Below are 16,807 nucleotides of genomic sequence, written 5' to 3'. Positions count from 1 at the left end.
ATATTTATTTAGCCATTGAAAGCTAAGTAATTAAAGCTTCAAATTATTCAGTATTTTGTTGTATGCTGGGCACAGGAATCTCAAAGAAATATGCCGGCATATTCCTTTGAGAATCACCAACCCTGCCTTAAAATTAAAGAATGTTTTGCACACAATCTGAAGAACATTACGTCATTTATAAACTAAAAGTTGGAGACAATGCTAACGGATGCATTCTTCTATACAGCCACTAATGTCAGTAAAATCTACTACTTTTAGTATAACAAGGAGCCATAACGTTAAGTTGTTAAATATGGAAAGACGCTGTTCTATTCAGCATGTAAAACAAAGACAAAACATGCCTTCTTCCTTGGCTGTCAGGTGGCGTGTAAAGGTGCATTGATGTTATCCAACATTTCTGTGTGACCTTTTATTTATTATTTTCTGGCAGACTAGGCCACATGAAATGACATAGTAAGATACTGCAATGACACAAAACGACCAGCAGATGATCTTATATATTTAGATTTGGTGGGAGTCGTCTGTTCTGTCATTTGTTTCTGTCATTATTCTCTCATTAATGGTATTTTACAAAAATCACTTTGCCTCAATTGAGTACCTGGCCACATGGCAGATAATAAATGCCAGGTAGGCGCTGTTACCAGTAGTCAGGTGAAGAGCGTGGAGCTTGATAGCCATATTTTTGTTAACTGTTAGGCTATGCTTGTTTTCACCTTCCTCTTTGTTGTCATCGCCACTGTGTCATAATGACACTCGTGTAAGCAGAAAAGCCACTGTTTTATTAAATCACTCAAAAGGGCATTCAGGACTCAGTACATATGCTTCTATAGTCGAGCCGGTATTATGACACAAAAACAAAGTCGTTTGATTAAAATTGCATGTAAAAAAGAGATCAGTGGCAAAGTAGGGTCAAGCTTCCACATCAGAACACAAATTTAGTACTTCATATTTTTTTTTCAAATGGAGCATCACATTTAAAAAAAATCAATACTTATTTATGAGAAATAGATTTTATGGTCCATATTTTGTTTTCAGCTTCTCCACCACATCAACATAGGCAGCCATTGCCTCTTCTTTGGACATACCTGGGGAATCAAAACAACCAGTCACCTTCTGCAATCAGCTTGTCAGTCATACACAAATCACATAAGTATATAAGATATACCTTTCTTTTCCGTCCACGAATCCCATTTCCGTCGTCCTATGATGTCTAATATCCCTGGACGAGCTGTGGCTGCAAAGAATGTGGTTGATTTTCTCTAGCTGACGACTGCAGTAAACATCAGTTCAAACTCACTGTCACACAGAATTCTTGATCAGTAAAGATCTGGATGGATAGTTTTCAAATATTTGAAGAATGTCTTACCAGACAAAATACACCCCTTTTACGCACACTTATCAATCTTTTCATCATTTTTTTTTTTACAATGACACCTAACCTGTCTAGCTTCTTTTTGTCCTCAGCACATGCAACCTATTAGGACCTTATGTCCAAAAAGGCCGGATATCTATCCCGAGACATCGTTTGTTAAAACTTACATTTACTCACCAGAATCAATGTCCCCAATCATGGCCTGTTTGTATAAACCGTAAAGTGCGTTCACTTCTTCACGGTTTGGGCGTGTTTTCAACGCCTTCACTTCCTCAGCGGCTTTCTTAAAACTTTCCTGTAGGCAAAAAACAAAAGTGGAGGTGGTACTGAACAAACAGGCTGAAGCAGACAAGCACACTCTTGCACAATGTTGAAACTGACAGAAGCACCTCTCATGGCTAATATACTTACAGTCATGGCAACAATGAGAAGGAGGCACCTTAAACGTGTAGAACTTGCATCGAGGTTTCAGCCTTGTCAATGTGTTCCTGCTGTAAGGTAAAAGTGGGAGGTACCTGTGTGGCCTCATCAACAAGCAGGAAGGCAATTCCTTTCTCTTGTAAAAGTTAACCCTTACATATACGTACTGTTTGTTTTCCTTGCATCCACATAATTATGCACGACAGATCTTTTCAATATATAAATGAAGGGATGTTTAATTCTTAGTCAATGTTTCAGGAAAAAAAGGTGTCTGCTTTATGGTTTACACGACTCATTTTTAGATTAAAACATCAGCTGGTCATTTTATTCTTCACAGTTTATGTCAGCCTTAATTAGTCCTGTCATTGTAATGTCAGCTTGGGTGTAGCGTCATAAGCTTCTGACCGGGGGTCGCGGGCGTGCTGAAGCCCATCCCAGCCGTCATCGGGCGGTAGGCGGGGGCCACCCTGAACCGGTTGCCAGCCATTCGCAGGGCACACAGAGATGAACAACCATCCGCACTCACACCTAGGGGCAATTTGGAGTGCTCAATCGGCCTACCAAGCATATTTTTGGGAGGAAACAGGAGTGCCTGGAATAAAAACACGCAGGCACGGGGCGAACATGCAAACTCCACAGAGGGAGGGCCGGAGGTGGAATCGAACCCGCACCCTCCTGTGAAGCGGACGTGCTAACCAGTGTCCACTGTGCCACCGGCTTTAATAAACTGCTTGATATTAAAACTAACCAACTCAGATTCAAACACGCCGTCGAATTAATATTAGTTGAAACAATGTAGTAATTGTAACTAATGATTATTTTATTTTGTTGTACCATATTAGAATTTAACGAGCTAATGCCTTTTTCCTGCTTTTATTCAATTTAAATGCAATTCGTGTTTTTACCAATTCTACATTCTCATTTGGAGCCTTTCTATGTACGATTTCCTGAGTGTTGTTTTACATTTTAAAACGGCAAAGGCGTGTTAGTTGTAGACGTTGATTAATTTAAGTGGAGGGGCATCTTAGGAATTAGTCATCTGTAAAAAAAAAAAAAAAAAAAAATTATTCCTTTAGTAAGCGTGTTTAAATCGCCTATGGGGTTGGGGGAAGTTCACAATTGGTGAAACTGAGAACCCACTGAGTCCAGACACTTGCGACGAAAACTTGAGATCTTATTGTGCCACTAGATGGCAGGATCGCACCACTTGCCTAAATCAGGCCAATCTTTCTTGTCCGTGATCCCTATAAAATTTTGATGGCCATCAAGTGCAATTACCTCTCAAATTATTTTAAGTAGAAAGAAAATGACTTTAATCCAAAATTATGTTACAGCAAACGGATTTCAGGCACAATGATGACAAAATATATTTGACAAAAATCAACAATACCAGCAGTTTGAGACAGATTTTTGGCACAGAGTAATCTGAAGCAGGCAACCAAATCATCAGTGATACAACAGGAAAAAATAAATAAAAGTCAAAATCCTGCAGAAAAATGCATAGTGATTATTAAGGTTGAGGAGCCACTATTACTAGGCATCGTTATTAAATTATTTCTATTCTCATATTATTCTAATAATATATATATACATTCCATATAAGTGCAACAAATTAATTGAAGGTTGTCTGTTTTACTATTCTTCAAACATTGCTGATGTTATCAATGCTGTTATAGCAGTTATCGCTTGGCAGGACGAAGCGGATGTGCCGACTTTTCTCCCATCCGCGGCGGATCTTCCGGAGTTGATGCGCAATACAGGGCAGCAGGAGAATGAGGCGAACCATCAGAACTGTGACGGGGAGGATGAGGACCAATAAGAAAGTGGGTGGCAGGAGGAAGTGGTATTGGCCCGGGTCAAAGGCGCGGTCCCAGCCGAAGAGGAGTGTATGGACGGTGGCCATGGACAGGGCGCAGTAACCTAAAGTGGACTGTAGGGTGTCACATGTTTAGTTTATTCATGTTTATTTGATTTAAAACCTAAATATTTTAGTTACTGTTTGAAAAAGCTTTTGTGTTTGTGCCAATTTAGAGTTTCTGCTATTCACTGGGTCATAGGCCACCAAACAGCTGTAAGCAAACACTGTGACCTTCGACCCATGCCCCGAGTGAGTACCACAAATGCAATCCATATTAGCTATCACAGGGTGCAAATACAGCAACTTCCCAAGATTGTAGTGGTCGGGGGTCCAAAATAGTCGAGCTCTTCCCTACTCTCACGCAGGCCAGAGATGAGTGTCTCTTTCCAATGCACATGAATTTACTTCTGCTTAACAAAGCCTCAATTCAAACTACTTCTACCTACTGTGCACTAAAAATAACAACGCTGAAAGATTAAATGCTTTTCTGTGGCAGATCTGGCAAGGCTGGAAAATCATCAATTAACCACTGGCAATTGGGCCAACTTCCAAAAAATATGTGAGAGCCATTCTGCGTCTGAACTCTTTAAAACATCATATATACAACCACCTGTTGTAAAATGAGAACTACTTCTTGGATACTGCAAATGCAAAGGGAGACTGTGGCACCCACTAGGGTTATATGGTTTGGTCATATGCTCCAAACACCGACCTTTGAACCCTTTATTATTTCTAGTTTGCGATTTTCAATTTTAAACCAACGCGAATGTGACTATAATGAAATAGCAAGACAAAAACGTTTGCATTGTTAGTCTTAAATAGGTTGAATGTGGGTGCTTCACTTTTTTGAAAACTTTTCAGAGTTTCATGTTTGAGCGAGTATTTGACTCATTTCATTCAAGATCAAGTGTCTGTCCTGAAGCGCTGCACTGCACAGGAACATTCATCGGTGGCGAGTGCTAAGAGGACGGCAATAATTCATTGCTGGCCGGCAGTTGGGACATGACTAATCTGACGGCCAGAGGATTAGTTTAGTGGCGTGATGAAAGGGGGGGGGGGGGGGGGGGGGGGGACAAGGAGGAGAAAGGAATGTGTGCGCCCCAGCAATGATGGCAGCTTTGAGTGTTAGCATCCAAAATGAGTCAGCTGCAAAAGTGCAAACATACTAATTGTTTGGATGCGTGATTTATCTTCACGGAAACACCCTCTCGAGAGCATATGTTTGCATTTCCACTGTCTTAATTTGTAGTGGGTACTAAAATTAAATCAAACGTACGCGAACTGTGACACCCCCGTTGCAGTACTGACGTGTTATGGTAGAGGTGGGGTGGAACTAAACACACTGCAATTGCAGATATTCGTCATGCGTACGAGATAATCAAAATATTAACGCAAAATTTACCACTTTAAAAATCACAATCGATAATTCAGTCATATGTGTCTCAGTTGGTCTTGACTCAAGCTTCACTGATCGCATAAATACGACAACGTTATTGACATTCAATTCATTCCCAAGGTTAGTAAGTCTACAACATGATTTAGCCTTGACTTCTTCCTCTTGTTTGCATGATCTGCCATTTTGTGCTGATAAATTACCAAGCTCACTCAGCATAGTTTTGAGTAACAAATCAAAATCTGCAGACAATATTATCAAATCCTGCCTACTCATCTGATTGTTGAAACACAAGCCAGGTCGTCCTGACCTGAAGCTCTTCCAGCTTACCTGTACAAAGTTGAACTCTCGCCAGTTGATGTTGTCGGCCACAGACGGTAGCGAGGTGATAGCCAGCAGGGAGAGCAGCCCGAGCGCTATGATGCCCACTGAGACGTACAGCTCCATTCTCCACACCCCCTCGTCACTCCACGAGTCCTCCACGTTTTCTTTCACCTGCACACCACACAGTTTCACACGATTGATGGATTACCCTTGCAACAGGTGTGATCATCTCACTCACCTGCTTGAAAGCAGCGTTGAGCAACTTGAAGCGAGCCGATTTCCGCATGGGCAGACACAGGCTGTAGATGGCGTGCATGGCTGCACACAGGAAGCTGCACAATCCAAACTGCTTCCTCTTGACGAGCCACTTGGCGAGCCAATCGGGAAAGCGATCGTATTTGGTGCCCCGCCTTAGCTGGAGCAATGCAGCAAGTAAGCCCGGCATGTAGACGAGTGCAAGCATCACCAAGGCGACGGATGGTAAAGTGACGTTGACGGTTTCAATGGGCATTTTGTAGAAGACACTCTTCTTTGCCATGACGAAGGGATGCAAGACGTCACGGACAAAGTTGTAAAGGTAGAAGAAGATAAAGAGAATCGTGCTGATGAGGATGGCCGTGCCCCAGGAAGGAAACAGATAAAAGGGGAGGTTTTCAATCTCCACAGAAGAGGAGAGCAGACCCATATCCACAGGATGAAAGCCCATCCTGTGACACATTCCCAGGACTGAGCTCTTGGCCTTACTGCTGTCACTGCACAAGAAAACCTACACAAGGAAGACAACCAAAAAAATGGCTTACTGGATTTTGCAGACATCAGAGATATTTCTGCAATTGTCCTACCTGTCTGCTTCCATCTCGTGGTCCAGTCTGAAGCACCCATGCTGATATCGTGTTAAAACCTTTAACTATAAAGCTTTCTGGAAACATGCCAGCCAGTTGTTCGGCATAGGACGGCCCACCTTGCTTGATCTGCAAGCCGTTGCTAACATCCACCAGTATTTTTCCCGCCAGCGCCGGCTTCAGCTCCAACAGGGTGGAGTGATGCTCAGGGAAGATCGCGACAAAGACTATGTCGGCCTGGCTGGCCGCTTCCAGCTGGGAGGTCACCTGGGTGCCAAGAAAAAAAATATTAGAATAGAGGGCACAAGTCTGACAAGGCCAAATGACACAAATGAATACTTCTTTGTCTGTCCAATTGTTTATTAGTGAGCAGGTCACTCCCTGGTTCAATTCTGCTATATAATTCAGATGCATTAAAATTATTATTATTATCAGTCTCACCTCTGCCTCTTCAGGAAAAAGAGCAACAGAGCGTTTGGGCGTTCTACTCCCCACCACCACCTGGTAGCCAGAGGCCACCAGTCTTCTGGCAAGCGAGCGGGAGAAGTCACCGGTGCCCAGGATGCCGACAACTTGAGTGTCAAGCTCAGACATACAAGCCGCAAGAGGCCTGCAACCACCTGTCTCACCCCCTCTCTGGATTAAAGCCCGTTGCATCTCATCAGGCATGGTGGGCTGACAAATGAGAAGGAAGAAGCAGCTTTATGATCTGTTAACATAAATGAACCCAAGGTGTGAAAAACTATTCTCCACATTTAATTGGGGTTAGATCCATTAAACTAAATTCTAGTAATGTGGTATGGGTTGGAGAAAAGACAATTAGCAGTAAGAGCACTCATCAAATATTGAAGGCAATTGGAAATTGACCAAATCTAATGTACAAATAAAGCCAAGTAAACAATATTTAATTGTTTGTGTTCTTCTCATTTGATAATTGTTTGAGTCCCATGCGCATTCTACTCTGGCCAACTGCAGAAATTATTTTGGAATCAGCACGCAAACGTCTAAACTTCAACATCTCAGTTAAACTGTGATCTAAATGGCGCAACATTACTAGATAAAGACCAACGTTACTTTTGTTGCCGCTAACCTATAGCCAGGTAATTTAATTTCATTAGCGTAGCAGTTTAATTTGCGACTTGCCACAACACCTCAAAGCGAAAATTAAACTTAATGTCATGGCGGTTTGCCTAATGTTCTTGGCCGACCTCTAGTTAAGTTAACTTCAAATAAGTACCTCTTGAAACAAATCGTTGGATCACAGAAGACTTTTCGTGAAGTAAAACCAAAGTTACACCGCATAAATACGATGCAACAGTAGGTTGTAAGTTTTTGACGCGTTTATACGCTCAGCGATGCTGTTTCTCTTCCTGGTAAGATGACGACATTTCCGAAGCCACCCCCTAGCCGCGCCCCCTCATGTTGGAGGAAGATAAAAATGGATGTGTTCATGCGTGTGAGCTGTCTGAAGGCTATTTGTCACCATCTCTTCACTTGATTGACAAGGTATGATATAAGTAGCCCAGGGAAGACAAAGAAAACACGCGTCTCCGTATGGTCTTCCAACAACTAGAGATTTGCAACAGTTATGTGCAGCCAAGATGTTTTAGTAAAAAGAAACATTGTCTGCAGCCTACATATAAGGTGCTTGGAAAGTCCTGCAGCTATGAAGCAGGGGTCATCATCATGGTCCCTGCCCAATAAATAGGTCACCAGTGATGGGACATTGTGATTTTTCTGGAAATATTGCAGAAATAAAATGATCATTTGAAATTGTGAACACTGATAAAGGTGTATGAAGATTGTTTTGCGACCTCTTTCTTAATTATTGTGGAAGAGTAGAAAACGCAATTTCGATCTATTTGTGTGTCTTGACGTGAAGAAATTGACAATAAAGCAGACTTTGACTTCGACTTTGAAATTATCATTGTCTTCTCATGAATTCATGCCATTAATAATATTTTTTGCGATGAAAGGTAATTTGGAGAATTTGAAGTGTGTATCAAACCAGCCTTCGCATTGATCGGTGCTTGAGTAGCTCTCATTTTTAAAAAGGTTTGGTGACTGTTGCTATAAAAATAAATCTGTCAATCAAAACATAAGAGTTCTGTGTTTTTCTGAGCACCCTATATACATACATAGTTAATCATTTTGATACACTGAACTGAGGTCAAGTTGCATATGCTCACATCTTACATGACAATATGATTCTGGTTAAACTTTGTCGGTAACATATAGTCATACTGCATTATTTTAGGTCCTTTTTACAAAAGGGAACATTTTCGTTTGTATGTGGAAATGGAAAAAAAACTATTAAAAAAAGCAAAAATATCGACTATATATTTCTTGTCATCATGCTGAGCTGCCCCCACAAACACATTGGAAATCTAAAAGGTCTGAGGGCTGCACGCATTTATCACATACTTATCACCGAGGGGTTCTGCTTGCACATGGTGGACTGAGGGCTAGGTTTCCTTCAAGAAGCCACACGACGTGCCCTGAGCTTCATGATTAAGAAAACATCTTATATAGTTTGATTATTTTATATTTATTTTTTTCTTCATCTTAATTTGGTGTTGGCTATTTGATAAACTGGCCCTAGGATTCGAATCATGAGCAAAAGCAAAATTGTGTTAAAGGATGTCTGACCGAAGGTTACAGACTGTCAACAAGACTTCATCATGTCTGCCTTTGCCACTTGCAAAAGGTTGAATCCCTCTGGCTCACAGCAGTGCATTACTGTCACGCCCCCCCCCCCCCCCACACACACACACACACACGCACGCACACACACACATGTGCACGCACACACATGTGCACGCACGCACGTACACCCACAAACTGGGCATGACTGTTGTCCTGCCCCTTTGTCATGCTCGTTCTGGCGTGGCCACTTGTTTGTCTCACAACCTACAGTTCTTTGAAATACATTTGCAATTTCCTTAGGCGTCAGTCACTGCGATCTCTCTTATTCACTTGAGATGAAATTCCAAGGTTTTGCTTCTTGTAAAATATTGCACAACTTAGCACCTTACTATCTTGTATCTTCTAGTACTGTGTAATATGTCCCAAAATTTTTGTTTTGCTCTTTCAGTGATCTCGAGAGTCAAAAAGAAGGCGATGATCAAATAGAAGAATGCTGTACGGGTTCTGCACCGACTGTTCAGGTCAAGATCTGAGGTGGACCACCAACTGTAGAGGAGCTGCTATTGAAGCTCAGTTGATGTATGTTTTGATCAGTAAATTAAAATCAATTGCCATTTTCTTTTTTATCTATTCATTCTAGTGAAATAATTAAATAACCAATCCCTTCAGAAACGCTCACTTTTAAAGAGGAATATGCGTGACCAATGAGTGAAGTGCCCATCTCTGCAATATGGATTAAAATGCATGCTTTCCTGCCTCTAGACAGGCTGAGATGGAAAAAAAAAAAAAAAACAGGAAGCGAGCTCCAAAAGTGGGTGGGCCAGTCGTATATTGCATCCCCCAAAAGCTTTTAAATCACTACAGAATAGTTTTATCCTTTTTAGTGCTTACATCATTATAATATATCTAGCTTATAAGTGCCAATGTTCAGTCTATTTAAGTGTATCTTTAAGACCATTTACAAAAGTGGTTCTCAACTATCTTCCTATAGTTCCAAAGCTGCAACATATTTCAAAGAAGCTAAAAACATAAAACATTATTTTTTGATGATCTATATATATACAGTATCTTACAGTTTTACAATAAGTCAAATCAACCAAAAGGCAACCACTGGTGAAAACCTTTCCACAAAAGCATAAGAAGATGGTTGGAGTGCTAACTAACAAACTTTGATGATGAGATCTGACAAGTGTGACAAGATAGTTTCATCCAGATGCTGGATGATACAAGGATACCGTAATTTTCGGACTATAAGTCGCGGTTTTTTTTCATAGTTTGGGTGGGGGGGCGACTTGTACTCAGGAGCGACTTATATACATATATATGGTTTTTTTTCACTTTTTTGGGCATTTTATGGCTGGTGCGACTTATACTCCGGTGCGACTTATAGTCCGAAAATTACGGTAATCATTTAAGGTACACACAAGTGAAGGCATGTGGTCATCGAACATTAACGTTTTGTTGACATGGGATGGGGCGTCAGTGTCACAAGGTGTCATGAAGACAGACAATATTCTATGTGCTTTCCAGGGCAAGTCCCCAGCATCTTCATCTGGGATTAGGGTCACATGTTGAGACAGGAGCTGATGCCGCAAGTTCTCATAGTTGTGGCTCAGCAAGAGTTTCACACATACTCCATGGCACTTCACATAATATGCTCATCTTAATAATATTCCCTAGAGTCTTCATCGTAAAATTGGAGGTTTATTTACAATGGCAGGCAGTTAGTTAGCTAACATTGTGTTTCCTGTCTTTATGACAATCTTGGAAACCATTAATGCAAGTAGGAACAGATTCGGACTGATGCAATTGTCTCACTGCATGGTTTGTGTGCATTACTTCACCATGCATTCACATGCAATGTGACAAAAAAGCACGGCAGTGCCACGAGGCAGCAGCAGTGCATAATGTGGACAGTGCATGTGCATGGCTCATCATAGCTGGAAGATACAGTTCACTGTACTAATCCTGAATAAAGGTCATTTATGCAGCCTAGAAAAAGCCGTTGGTTTGCCTAAATCTGAATTCTTCTAGTATTTCTTTTATACGCTCCAAAAATCATGTTCAGTGAATAAGCAAAACAACGAATGCATGATAACGGTGCTATATATTGAATTCCTGGCTTTTCCAGGACCTCCATCTTTTCCTTCCTGCTTTACCCTTCTGACTTCTAATGGCGTTCATGCCATTTCTCAGTGCCAGTCATGTTTCAGGAGTAAAAGCTGAGATGAACACAATCTGAAATTGCTTGGGGGGATGGGGGGGGGGGGATGGGGGGGTCTGTGCAGGCTTCAGTAAAGCCTTATGTTCATCCTCAGAAGATTTTGGAAAGTATTATGGTCGATATGAGGACTATGATCCAATATCAGGCGTTTTAGAATGTATTTTAGTAGTTTTGGTCCTTCACATAAAAATGTGAATAAAACCAATAGAGTAAGGGTTTTAATGGAGATGAAGAACTTTTAATAAACAAAAAGAAACCTGCACTGAAAAGCATAAGCATGAATACAGCTGTTGAGGATTCTCAAGAGAATAGCTGCTTCAATGCCAAAATAATTTCTGTGTACCAAAATGCAAATGCCCCAAAATCTAAATTCAGTTCCTGTTGGCCTCGACCTCATTGAAAAAGATCTATTTAATTATTAGAGATAAACTTATACTCAATTTTATTTATCCCTTGGGATTAGTCCCTCATGAAATTTTGGCGCCAGTAGCAGACACGGAAAAACAGAACAAAAAAGAATAGTTCATATGAGTATTAAAGAGTTGAGCAATAAATAAATAAATAAATAAATAAATAAATACAGCCTTGAGTAATAAATAAAGTGTCAAATAATAAATAAATTATCATGTAATAAATACTTGTTGAAGGTCATTCCCTGGTCCTATCACCTCCTTCCCCCAAGTGAGGAGTTGTACAGTTTGATGGCTTGAGGAACAAAGGAGTTCAGCATTCTGTTGGTCCTACACTTGGGTAGGAGCAGCGTCACACTGACCAGGCTCCTCTGAGTGATGATGACGGTGTGCAGAGAGTGGCTGGCATTGTCCATAATGTCTCGCTGTATCGCTTAATTGCATTATTTTTCATTGCATTGAATGTGTTTTTTATTTATATATAAATCACGCTGTTGTTTTAATTTGAAAGGCAGGCGTCGTATGTTTTTCCGGTTTCGGCTTTGGCATCTCTTGACATTTGGACGCAGCTGGTCTGGGCGCATCTGGTACCGTGTGACCATCCATCGAGACTGGTTCCAAGGCTCTCTTCGCCCCTGCCCATTGAAAGGCGTTGGACCGAGTGATGCGCGCGCGACCAACTTGATCTTTTGTTTCTTTCTAAAACTATTTAACCCTCTTTCACCATTGCCCCGCACCGAGGCTCCGCGGATTTTCTGTCGTCCCTTGGTCTCCGAACTGCGCGGAGGAAGTGGTCACTGTTGGCTGTGGTCACCGCTGTCGTGATGGTTCTGCTGGCTCTGGCCATTGCGGTGCCGCTTCTCCTCCTGCGCCCCTCGGAGACCTCCGCTCATTATTACGAGATGATGGGCACCTGTCGGATGGTGTGCGACCCTTACACCGCAAAACCCGGGGGAGGCGCCGCTGGAGAGGCGACCCAGACCGTCAACAGCGTCGCGCCACTACCACCGATGGCACAAGGTAGCCGCGGGGAACCGGGGCGACCGGGAAAACCTGGTATCAGGGGTCCGCCGGGAGAACCTGGACCCCCGGGCCCCAGGGGTCCACCAGGGGAGCGCGGCGTCAGCAAACTCCCCTTCCCCGCTTTGACCGCAGCAACGGGAGAGCACAGCGAAATAGACGGGACCAACTCTACAAGTAGCGGAAACCGTGTCGCTTTTTATGTCGGTCTTAAGAATCCCCACGAGGGATACGAGGTGCTTAAGTTTGACGACGTGATTACAAACTTGGGAAACCTCTACGATCCGAGCACCGGGAAGTTCACCTGCCATGTGTCCGGGATCTACTACTTCACTTATCATGTGCTGATGAGAGGAGGAGACGGAACCAGCATGTGGGCCGACCTGTGTAAAAATGGACAGGTAAGTTTACAAGCTGTAAATTGGCTGTACCTTGCAATAAAAAAAAAAAAGAAAAAAGGATTTAATGACTGCAAGTAATACAATGAAAAGACCACTTGCGCGCAAGCAAGACGCGCACTTTTACGCACGAAAAGCCCAGCTCCGTGCATGACATCCACATATTCGAAAACCTTAGATTAGGTCATTTTCCAAATGTTCTTTAAACAAAAACATCACCTTTAAATGTAATCCTCTAACAGTGAGGCCATTATTATCAGCATAAGGGCCATCTGAATGTTCTGTAATAACAAATACTGTCCCCTATTTCCCAGGTCCGAGCAAGTGCCATAGCTCAGGATGCAGACCAAAACTACGACTACGCCAGCAACAGCGCTGTGCTGCATTTGGACTCGGGCGATGAAGTGTATGTGAAACTGGATGGCGGCAAAGCTCACGGAGGCAATAATAACAAGTACAGCACCTTCTCTGGCTTCATTTTATACCCTGATTAGGTCAAATTGTCAGCAGATGTTATTTTCATGGACGTACTATATGGTTATCATGTGTTTTTGTGTCCTTCAAAACACAAGCTGCTTATATTCATGTCTATTGATGGACAGCTTACTCGGTGCAGATGTGAATACGATATTCTACTTAAAGGCTCTGGTGGATTAGCAGTGCGGGGTGATATTCCTCGGAAGTCAAACATCAGTCGGATGATCTTGTGCAATCTTGCTGTTAAATCCGGGTTTTATGTGGTAAAATTTCAAATATTGATCTGATACAATGGCACGAAAGAAGCCATCTAAATGCATCAATTTATTTGCTGCTCCAACTGAACAAACTCTTCACAAATGTAGCAGAGCACTTTCAAGTGCAGTCAGACAAACTCCAGTAACATGTAGTACTCATTACTACACAAACAGTCGGACACACACAAAAAAACTAGCCTGTTCTTGTTCTCCTATTCTGTTCAGGTTTTGCGTTCTGTTATGTACTGTTAACACTGTTGTGCTTTATACATTCTTAACCATTGTGAGTCTGTTGTCAGATTCCACTTTAAGGCCATTTCACAGATATATCCATGGTGGGGTTTATTCTGTATGTGTGTGTTTTTTATTTTATTCCAAATGCAAGCACGACATCAATACCGAATTTGGAACTCACCCTTACAGACACACACGTCCATTCTTGTCCTATCATCCAATTTGCCAAAGGGGAGCTGGACCCATCTGATAATCCAAAAAAGTGTCAGCAGAGAACAGAGTGGTGTAACAGAAACTGTCACAATTTACTATCCAGCGGCTAAAAATATATATATATATTTTTTTTTTCCATGGGGAGAAGGGATATTGTTTGTTTGTTTGTTTGCTTGAAAATAGTTTTGTGTGTTTGACAAAACTCCTAATGAAGCACCAAGTCATTTATATTTTGAATCCCTATCATATGTGAATAAATATTGTCTAACAAAGAATGTGTCTGGTTTTAAGGCTTTTTCTCTTCTGTCAAGTACAAATATGTGTTATTGCTTGGATCTTATTTGAAATGTCACATGACCAAACCAGTAAATAGGTTGGCAGACTTCCTGTGTGTTCAGTGCTGATAACTATGACTACAGGCTGATGGCATGATAGTTTGAACACAAATTTAGTGAAATATTATTTTTATTGCTGCCGTATTTGGGCAAAGGTTAAATAGGTTACATCTTCGTATATCATTTATTCATCAATACATGCCGTATATGATATTGAGTATGTAAACTTGAACGAAGATTAAACATCAGTATGGTCATCTTTGAAGACATTTTGTGGGAAAAAAAACCTTGTAAACACTATTGAGTGATAGATTTTTTTTCCATTTATGTTGTTTGAGGAATGTGTTTTTAAATTCACCTTTTCAGTACAATGCAACCATTCCCTCTGAATGCAATATCAACTTCCATAAACCAGCAAATGGCAAAACATAGATGGCTGGAAAAAAAAAGACCACCGATCATGGCAAAGTCTACAGGTAATTGTCTCACTGTGTGTTTTAAACCCACATCAGAGTTGTTTTTTTTTTCCAGGCTGCTTTGTTTGCCCATTGCGTTGCAGAGTAGCCTCGAGACTTTAATAAGACAATGCAAAACGCGTCCCGCACTGCTGCTCACATGTTCCAAATTCCCTGACTGTCCTTTTCTCCACAATAGCCAGCGGGTGTTTTGAGTCAGCAAGCCCTCCATTTGTTTTTAAAGGTTACACTGAGGACGTAAGAGAATTTTTTTCAGAAACAATATTCCTATAAGCGGCCAAATACAAGGTCATAGAATACCACAGTAATACAATGTAAGTGTCAGAACTACTTTCATGCACATCAGATCATTTGAAAATATTAAAATTAAACGCGGTTAAAAATCATCAATTACTGACTTCTGTTTGTGCATGGGTGGCTATAGTGGAGCCGGGAGGTGGGCATTCTGGGATTAGCCGTGGAAGCTCCCAGAGTGACAATAAAATACGCACAAAAAGATGCTTGTTGCTTCTGCACAATAAACTGTTGGTCGGAAGCTGGAGGCTGCCACCTCCTGTGCTTCACCTTCCATCTGCTTTTTTTAAGACGCAAGCACTGCACCTGACTCATTAGGACGATGGCTGTTTGCTGTGCATTTTATTCTTTTTTTTTTTTTTTTTAGTGGGAACACCTGGTTATGCCCCACACTTGCCATCAATATAAATGGAAATCATGGAAAACAAATATTAGCATGTCGGCTTTTATAAATGTCAATTAAGACATTTGGGCCAACATCGCTGCACTCGACCACATGAAAATTCATCCCGAGGTGGATGTGAAAATCAGTTGTCGGAAATAATAAGCATGATTGTCCCATCAACAGGAATCTACAGCTGCTATTTACTATAAAATGGGCACTAGCTTACTTATACACTATATTTTTTACTTCCTGTTGGTGTAATGGCCACCATTGTAAATGTTACACTGATGTACCAATGTGTTCATACTGTACTCTTTTTCTCAACCATAACAGATTTGTCATGGGATATATGGTCATTATGTTCAATCAGTCCAAAATAGTGACCATTTAATTGTGAGATTTATTGTTATATACATATATTATTATTGTTTTAATCAGTGAGAACTACACATACCCCACTGAACACGTGAGTGATGGTGAGCAGTAACCTTTTGAACTGGTTAAAGATAAGACCGTACAGACTACTCATTTAGGATGAAAAGTCGAGTGTCTGGCGCCGACTGAGGCGTCGCCAGCAGCGTATGTCGCTGACTGCCAGAACGATGCTCTCATAAGAGCCAGACAGAAATACATCAGCGACACAGAGGAAAAGTTTCAGAGGACAGGATGGGCAATCTAACATTAAACAGGAGAGTGTCAAGTGCCAAAAGTTGTCTTATATGGGGATCGCTGGTTGGTGCACAGAGCTCTACAAAGTCTTATTTTTGACAGGTGATTAGTCTGGTGTAGCACTCACCCAAAGTCAGCAGGGGATAAGTTCCCACTCCCCTGTCATGCTGAACAAAATACAGTAAATGGTTTAGAAAATGAATAGATGAAAAAAAAGGGCCCTGAAGAAGAATTGCATGAAGAATGTACGGTACACGGCAAGTGATTGAAACAAACCTCTAGAATTCGAACTCACTTTTTTTACGTGTGAGCCAAATTGTGACTCACTTAGTCTGTCAGTCTGTACCTAAGAAATCTCAACTCAGTCTGAGCGTAATCGGCCAAACAAGGAGGAGGACATGCGACAGAGAGACAAAGCGCATTGGACTATGGGCTCATCAAATAAAATACAATCCATCGTGTTTAGTTTAACTTCTGTCTATGTGGTGACCATCCCCAGGAGAGTCTTACTAGTCCAATATGTAGGTCATTTGGGGCTTTGTAATGTTAAAAAGTATTTT

General features: G+C 41.4%; 2 protein-coding genes across 3 annotated transcripts; one reads left to right on the top strand and one right to left on the bottom strand.

Moving 5' to 3' along the window:
• Positions 1–758: 758 nt before the first annotated feature.
• On the bottom strand, positions 759–7,592 carry LOC119116371 (metalloreductase STEAP3-like). Of its 2 annotated transcripts, XM_037241693.1 has the most exons (6): positions 7,447–7,592; positions 6,651–6,884; positions 6,210–6,476; positions 5,606–6,133; positions 5,374–5,538; positions 3,082–3,722 (listed from the first exon to the last, which is right to left on the bottom strand). In XM_037241693.1, exons 2-6 carry the CDS (start codon positions 6,876–6,878, stop codon positions 3,435–3,437), a joined length of 1,476 nt encoding a protein of 491 aa, XP_037097588.1. In that variant the 5' UTR covers positions 6,879–6,884; positions 7,447–7,592; the 3' UTR covers positions 3,082–3,434. The 2 variants fall into 2 exon arrangements, 1 of the variants encoding a protein (XP_037097588.1); XR_005096269.1 differs by lacking the exons at positions 3,082–3,722; positions 5,374–5,538; positions 5,606–6,133; ... (1 more) ...; positions 6,651–6,884; positions 7,447–7,592 and adding exons at positions 759–1,085; positions 1,166–1,270; positions 1,550–1,667; positions 1,784–1,906.
• A 4,240-nt stretch (positions 7,593–11,832) lies between these two features.
• Positions 11,833–14,363, top strand: c1ql2 (complement component 1, q subcomponent-like 2). Its single transcript, XM_037245740.1, has 2 exons — positions 11,833–12,910; positions 13,222–14,363. Exons 1-2 carry the CDS (start codon positions 12,314–12,316, stop codon positions 13,399–13,401), a joined length of 777 nt encoding a protein of 258 aa, XP_037101635.1. The 5' UTR covers positions 11,833–12,313; the 3' UTR covers positions 13,402–14,363.
• The last annotated feature ends 2,444 nt before the right edge of the window (positions 14,364–16,807 follow it).

Source organism: Syngnathus acus, chromosome 2 (assembly GCF_901709675.1).
Source record: "Syngnathus acus chromosome 2, fSynAcu1.2, whole genome shotgun sequence".
NCBI classification, from domain to species: Eukaryota; Metazoa; Chordata; class Actinopteri; order Syngnathiformes; family Syngnathidae; genus Syngnathus; species Syngnathus acus.
The sequence above is the reverse complement of the archived record's forward strand: the minus strand, read 5'-3'. Positions and strand labels throughout refer to the sequence as shown.

Coding starts and splice junctions, on each gene's coding strand:
- c1ql2 (XM_037245740.1), top strand. CDS start 12,314: ATGGTTCTGCTGGCTCTGGCCATTGCGGTGCCGCTTCTCCTCCTGCGC. Junction 12,911..13,221: donor ACCTGTGTAAAAATGGACAG/GTAAGTTTACAA, acceptor CCTATTTCCCAG/GTCCGAGCAAGTGCCATAGC.
- LOC119116371 (XM_037241693.1), bottom strand. CDS start 6,878: ATGCCTGATGAGATGCAACGGGCTTTAATCCAGAGAGGGGGTGAGACA. Junction 6,477..6,650: donor TTTTTCCTGAAGAGGCAGAG/GTGAGACTGATA, acceptor CTTGGCACCCAG/GTGACCTCCCAGCTGGAAGC. Junction 6,134..6,209: donor CACGAGATGGAAGCAGACAG/GTAGGACAATTG, acceptor TTCCTTGTGTAG/GTTTTCTTGTGCAGTGACAG.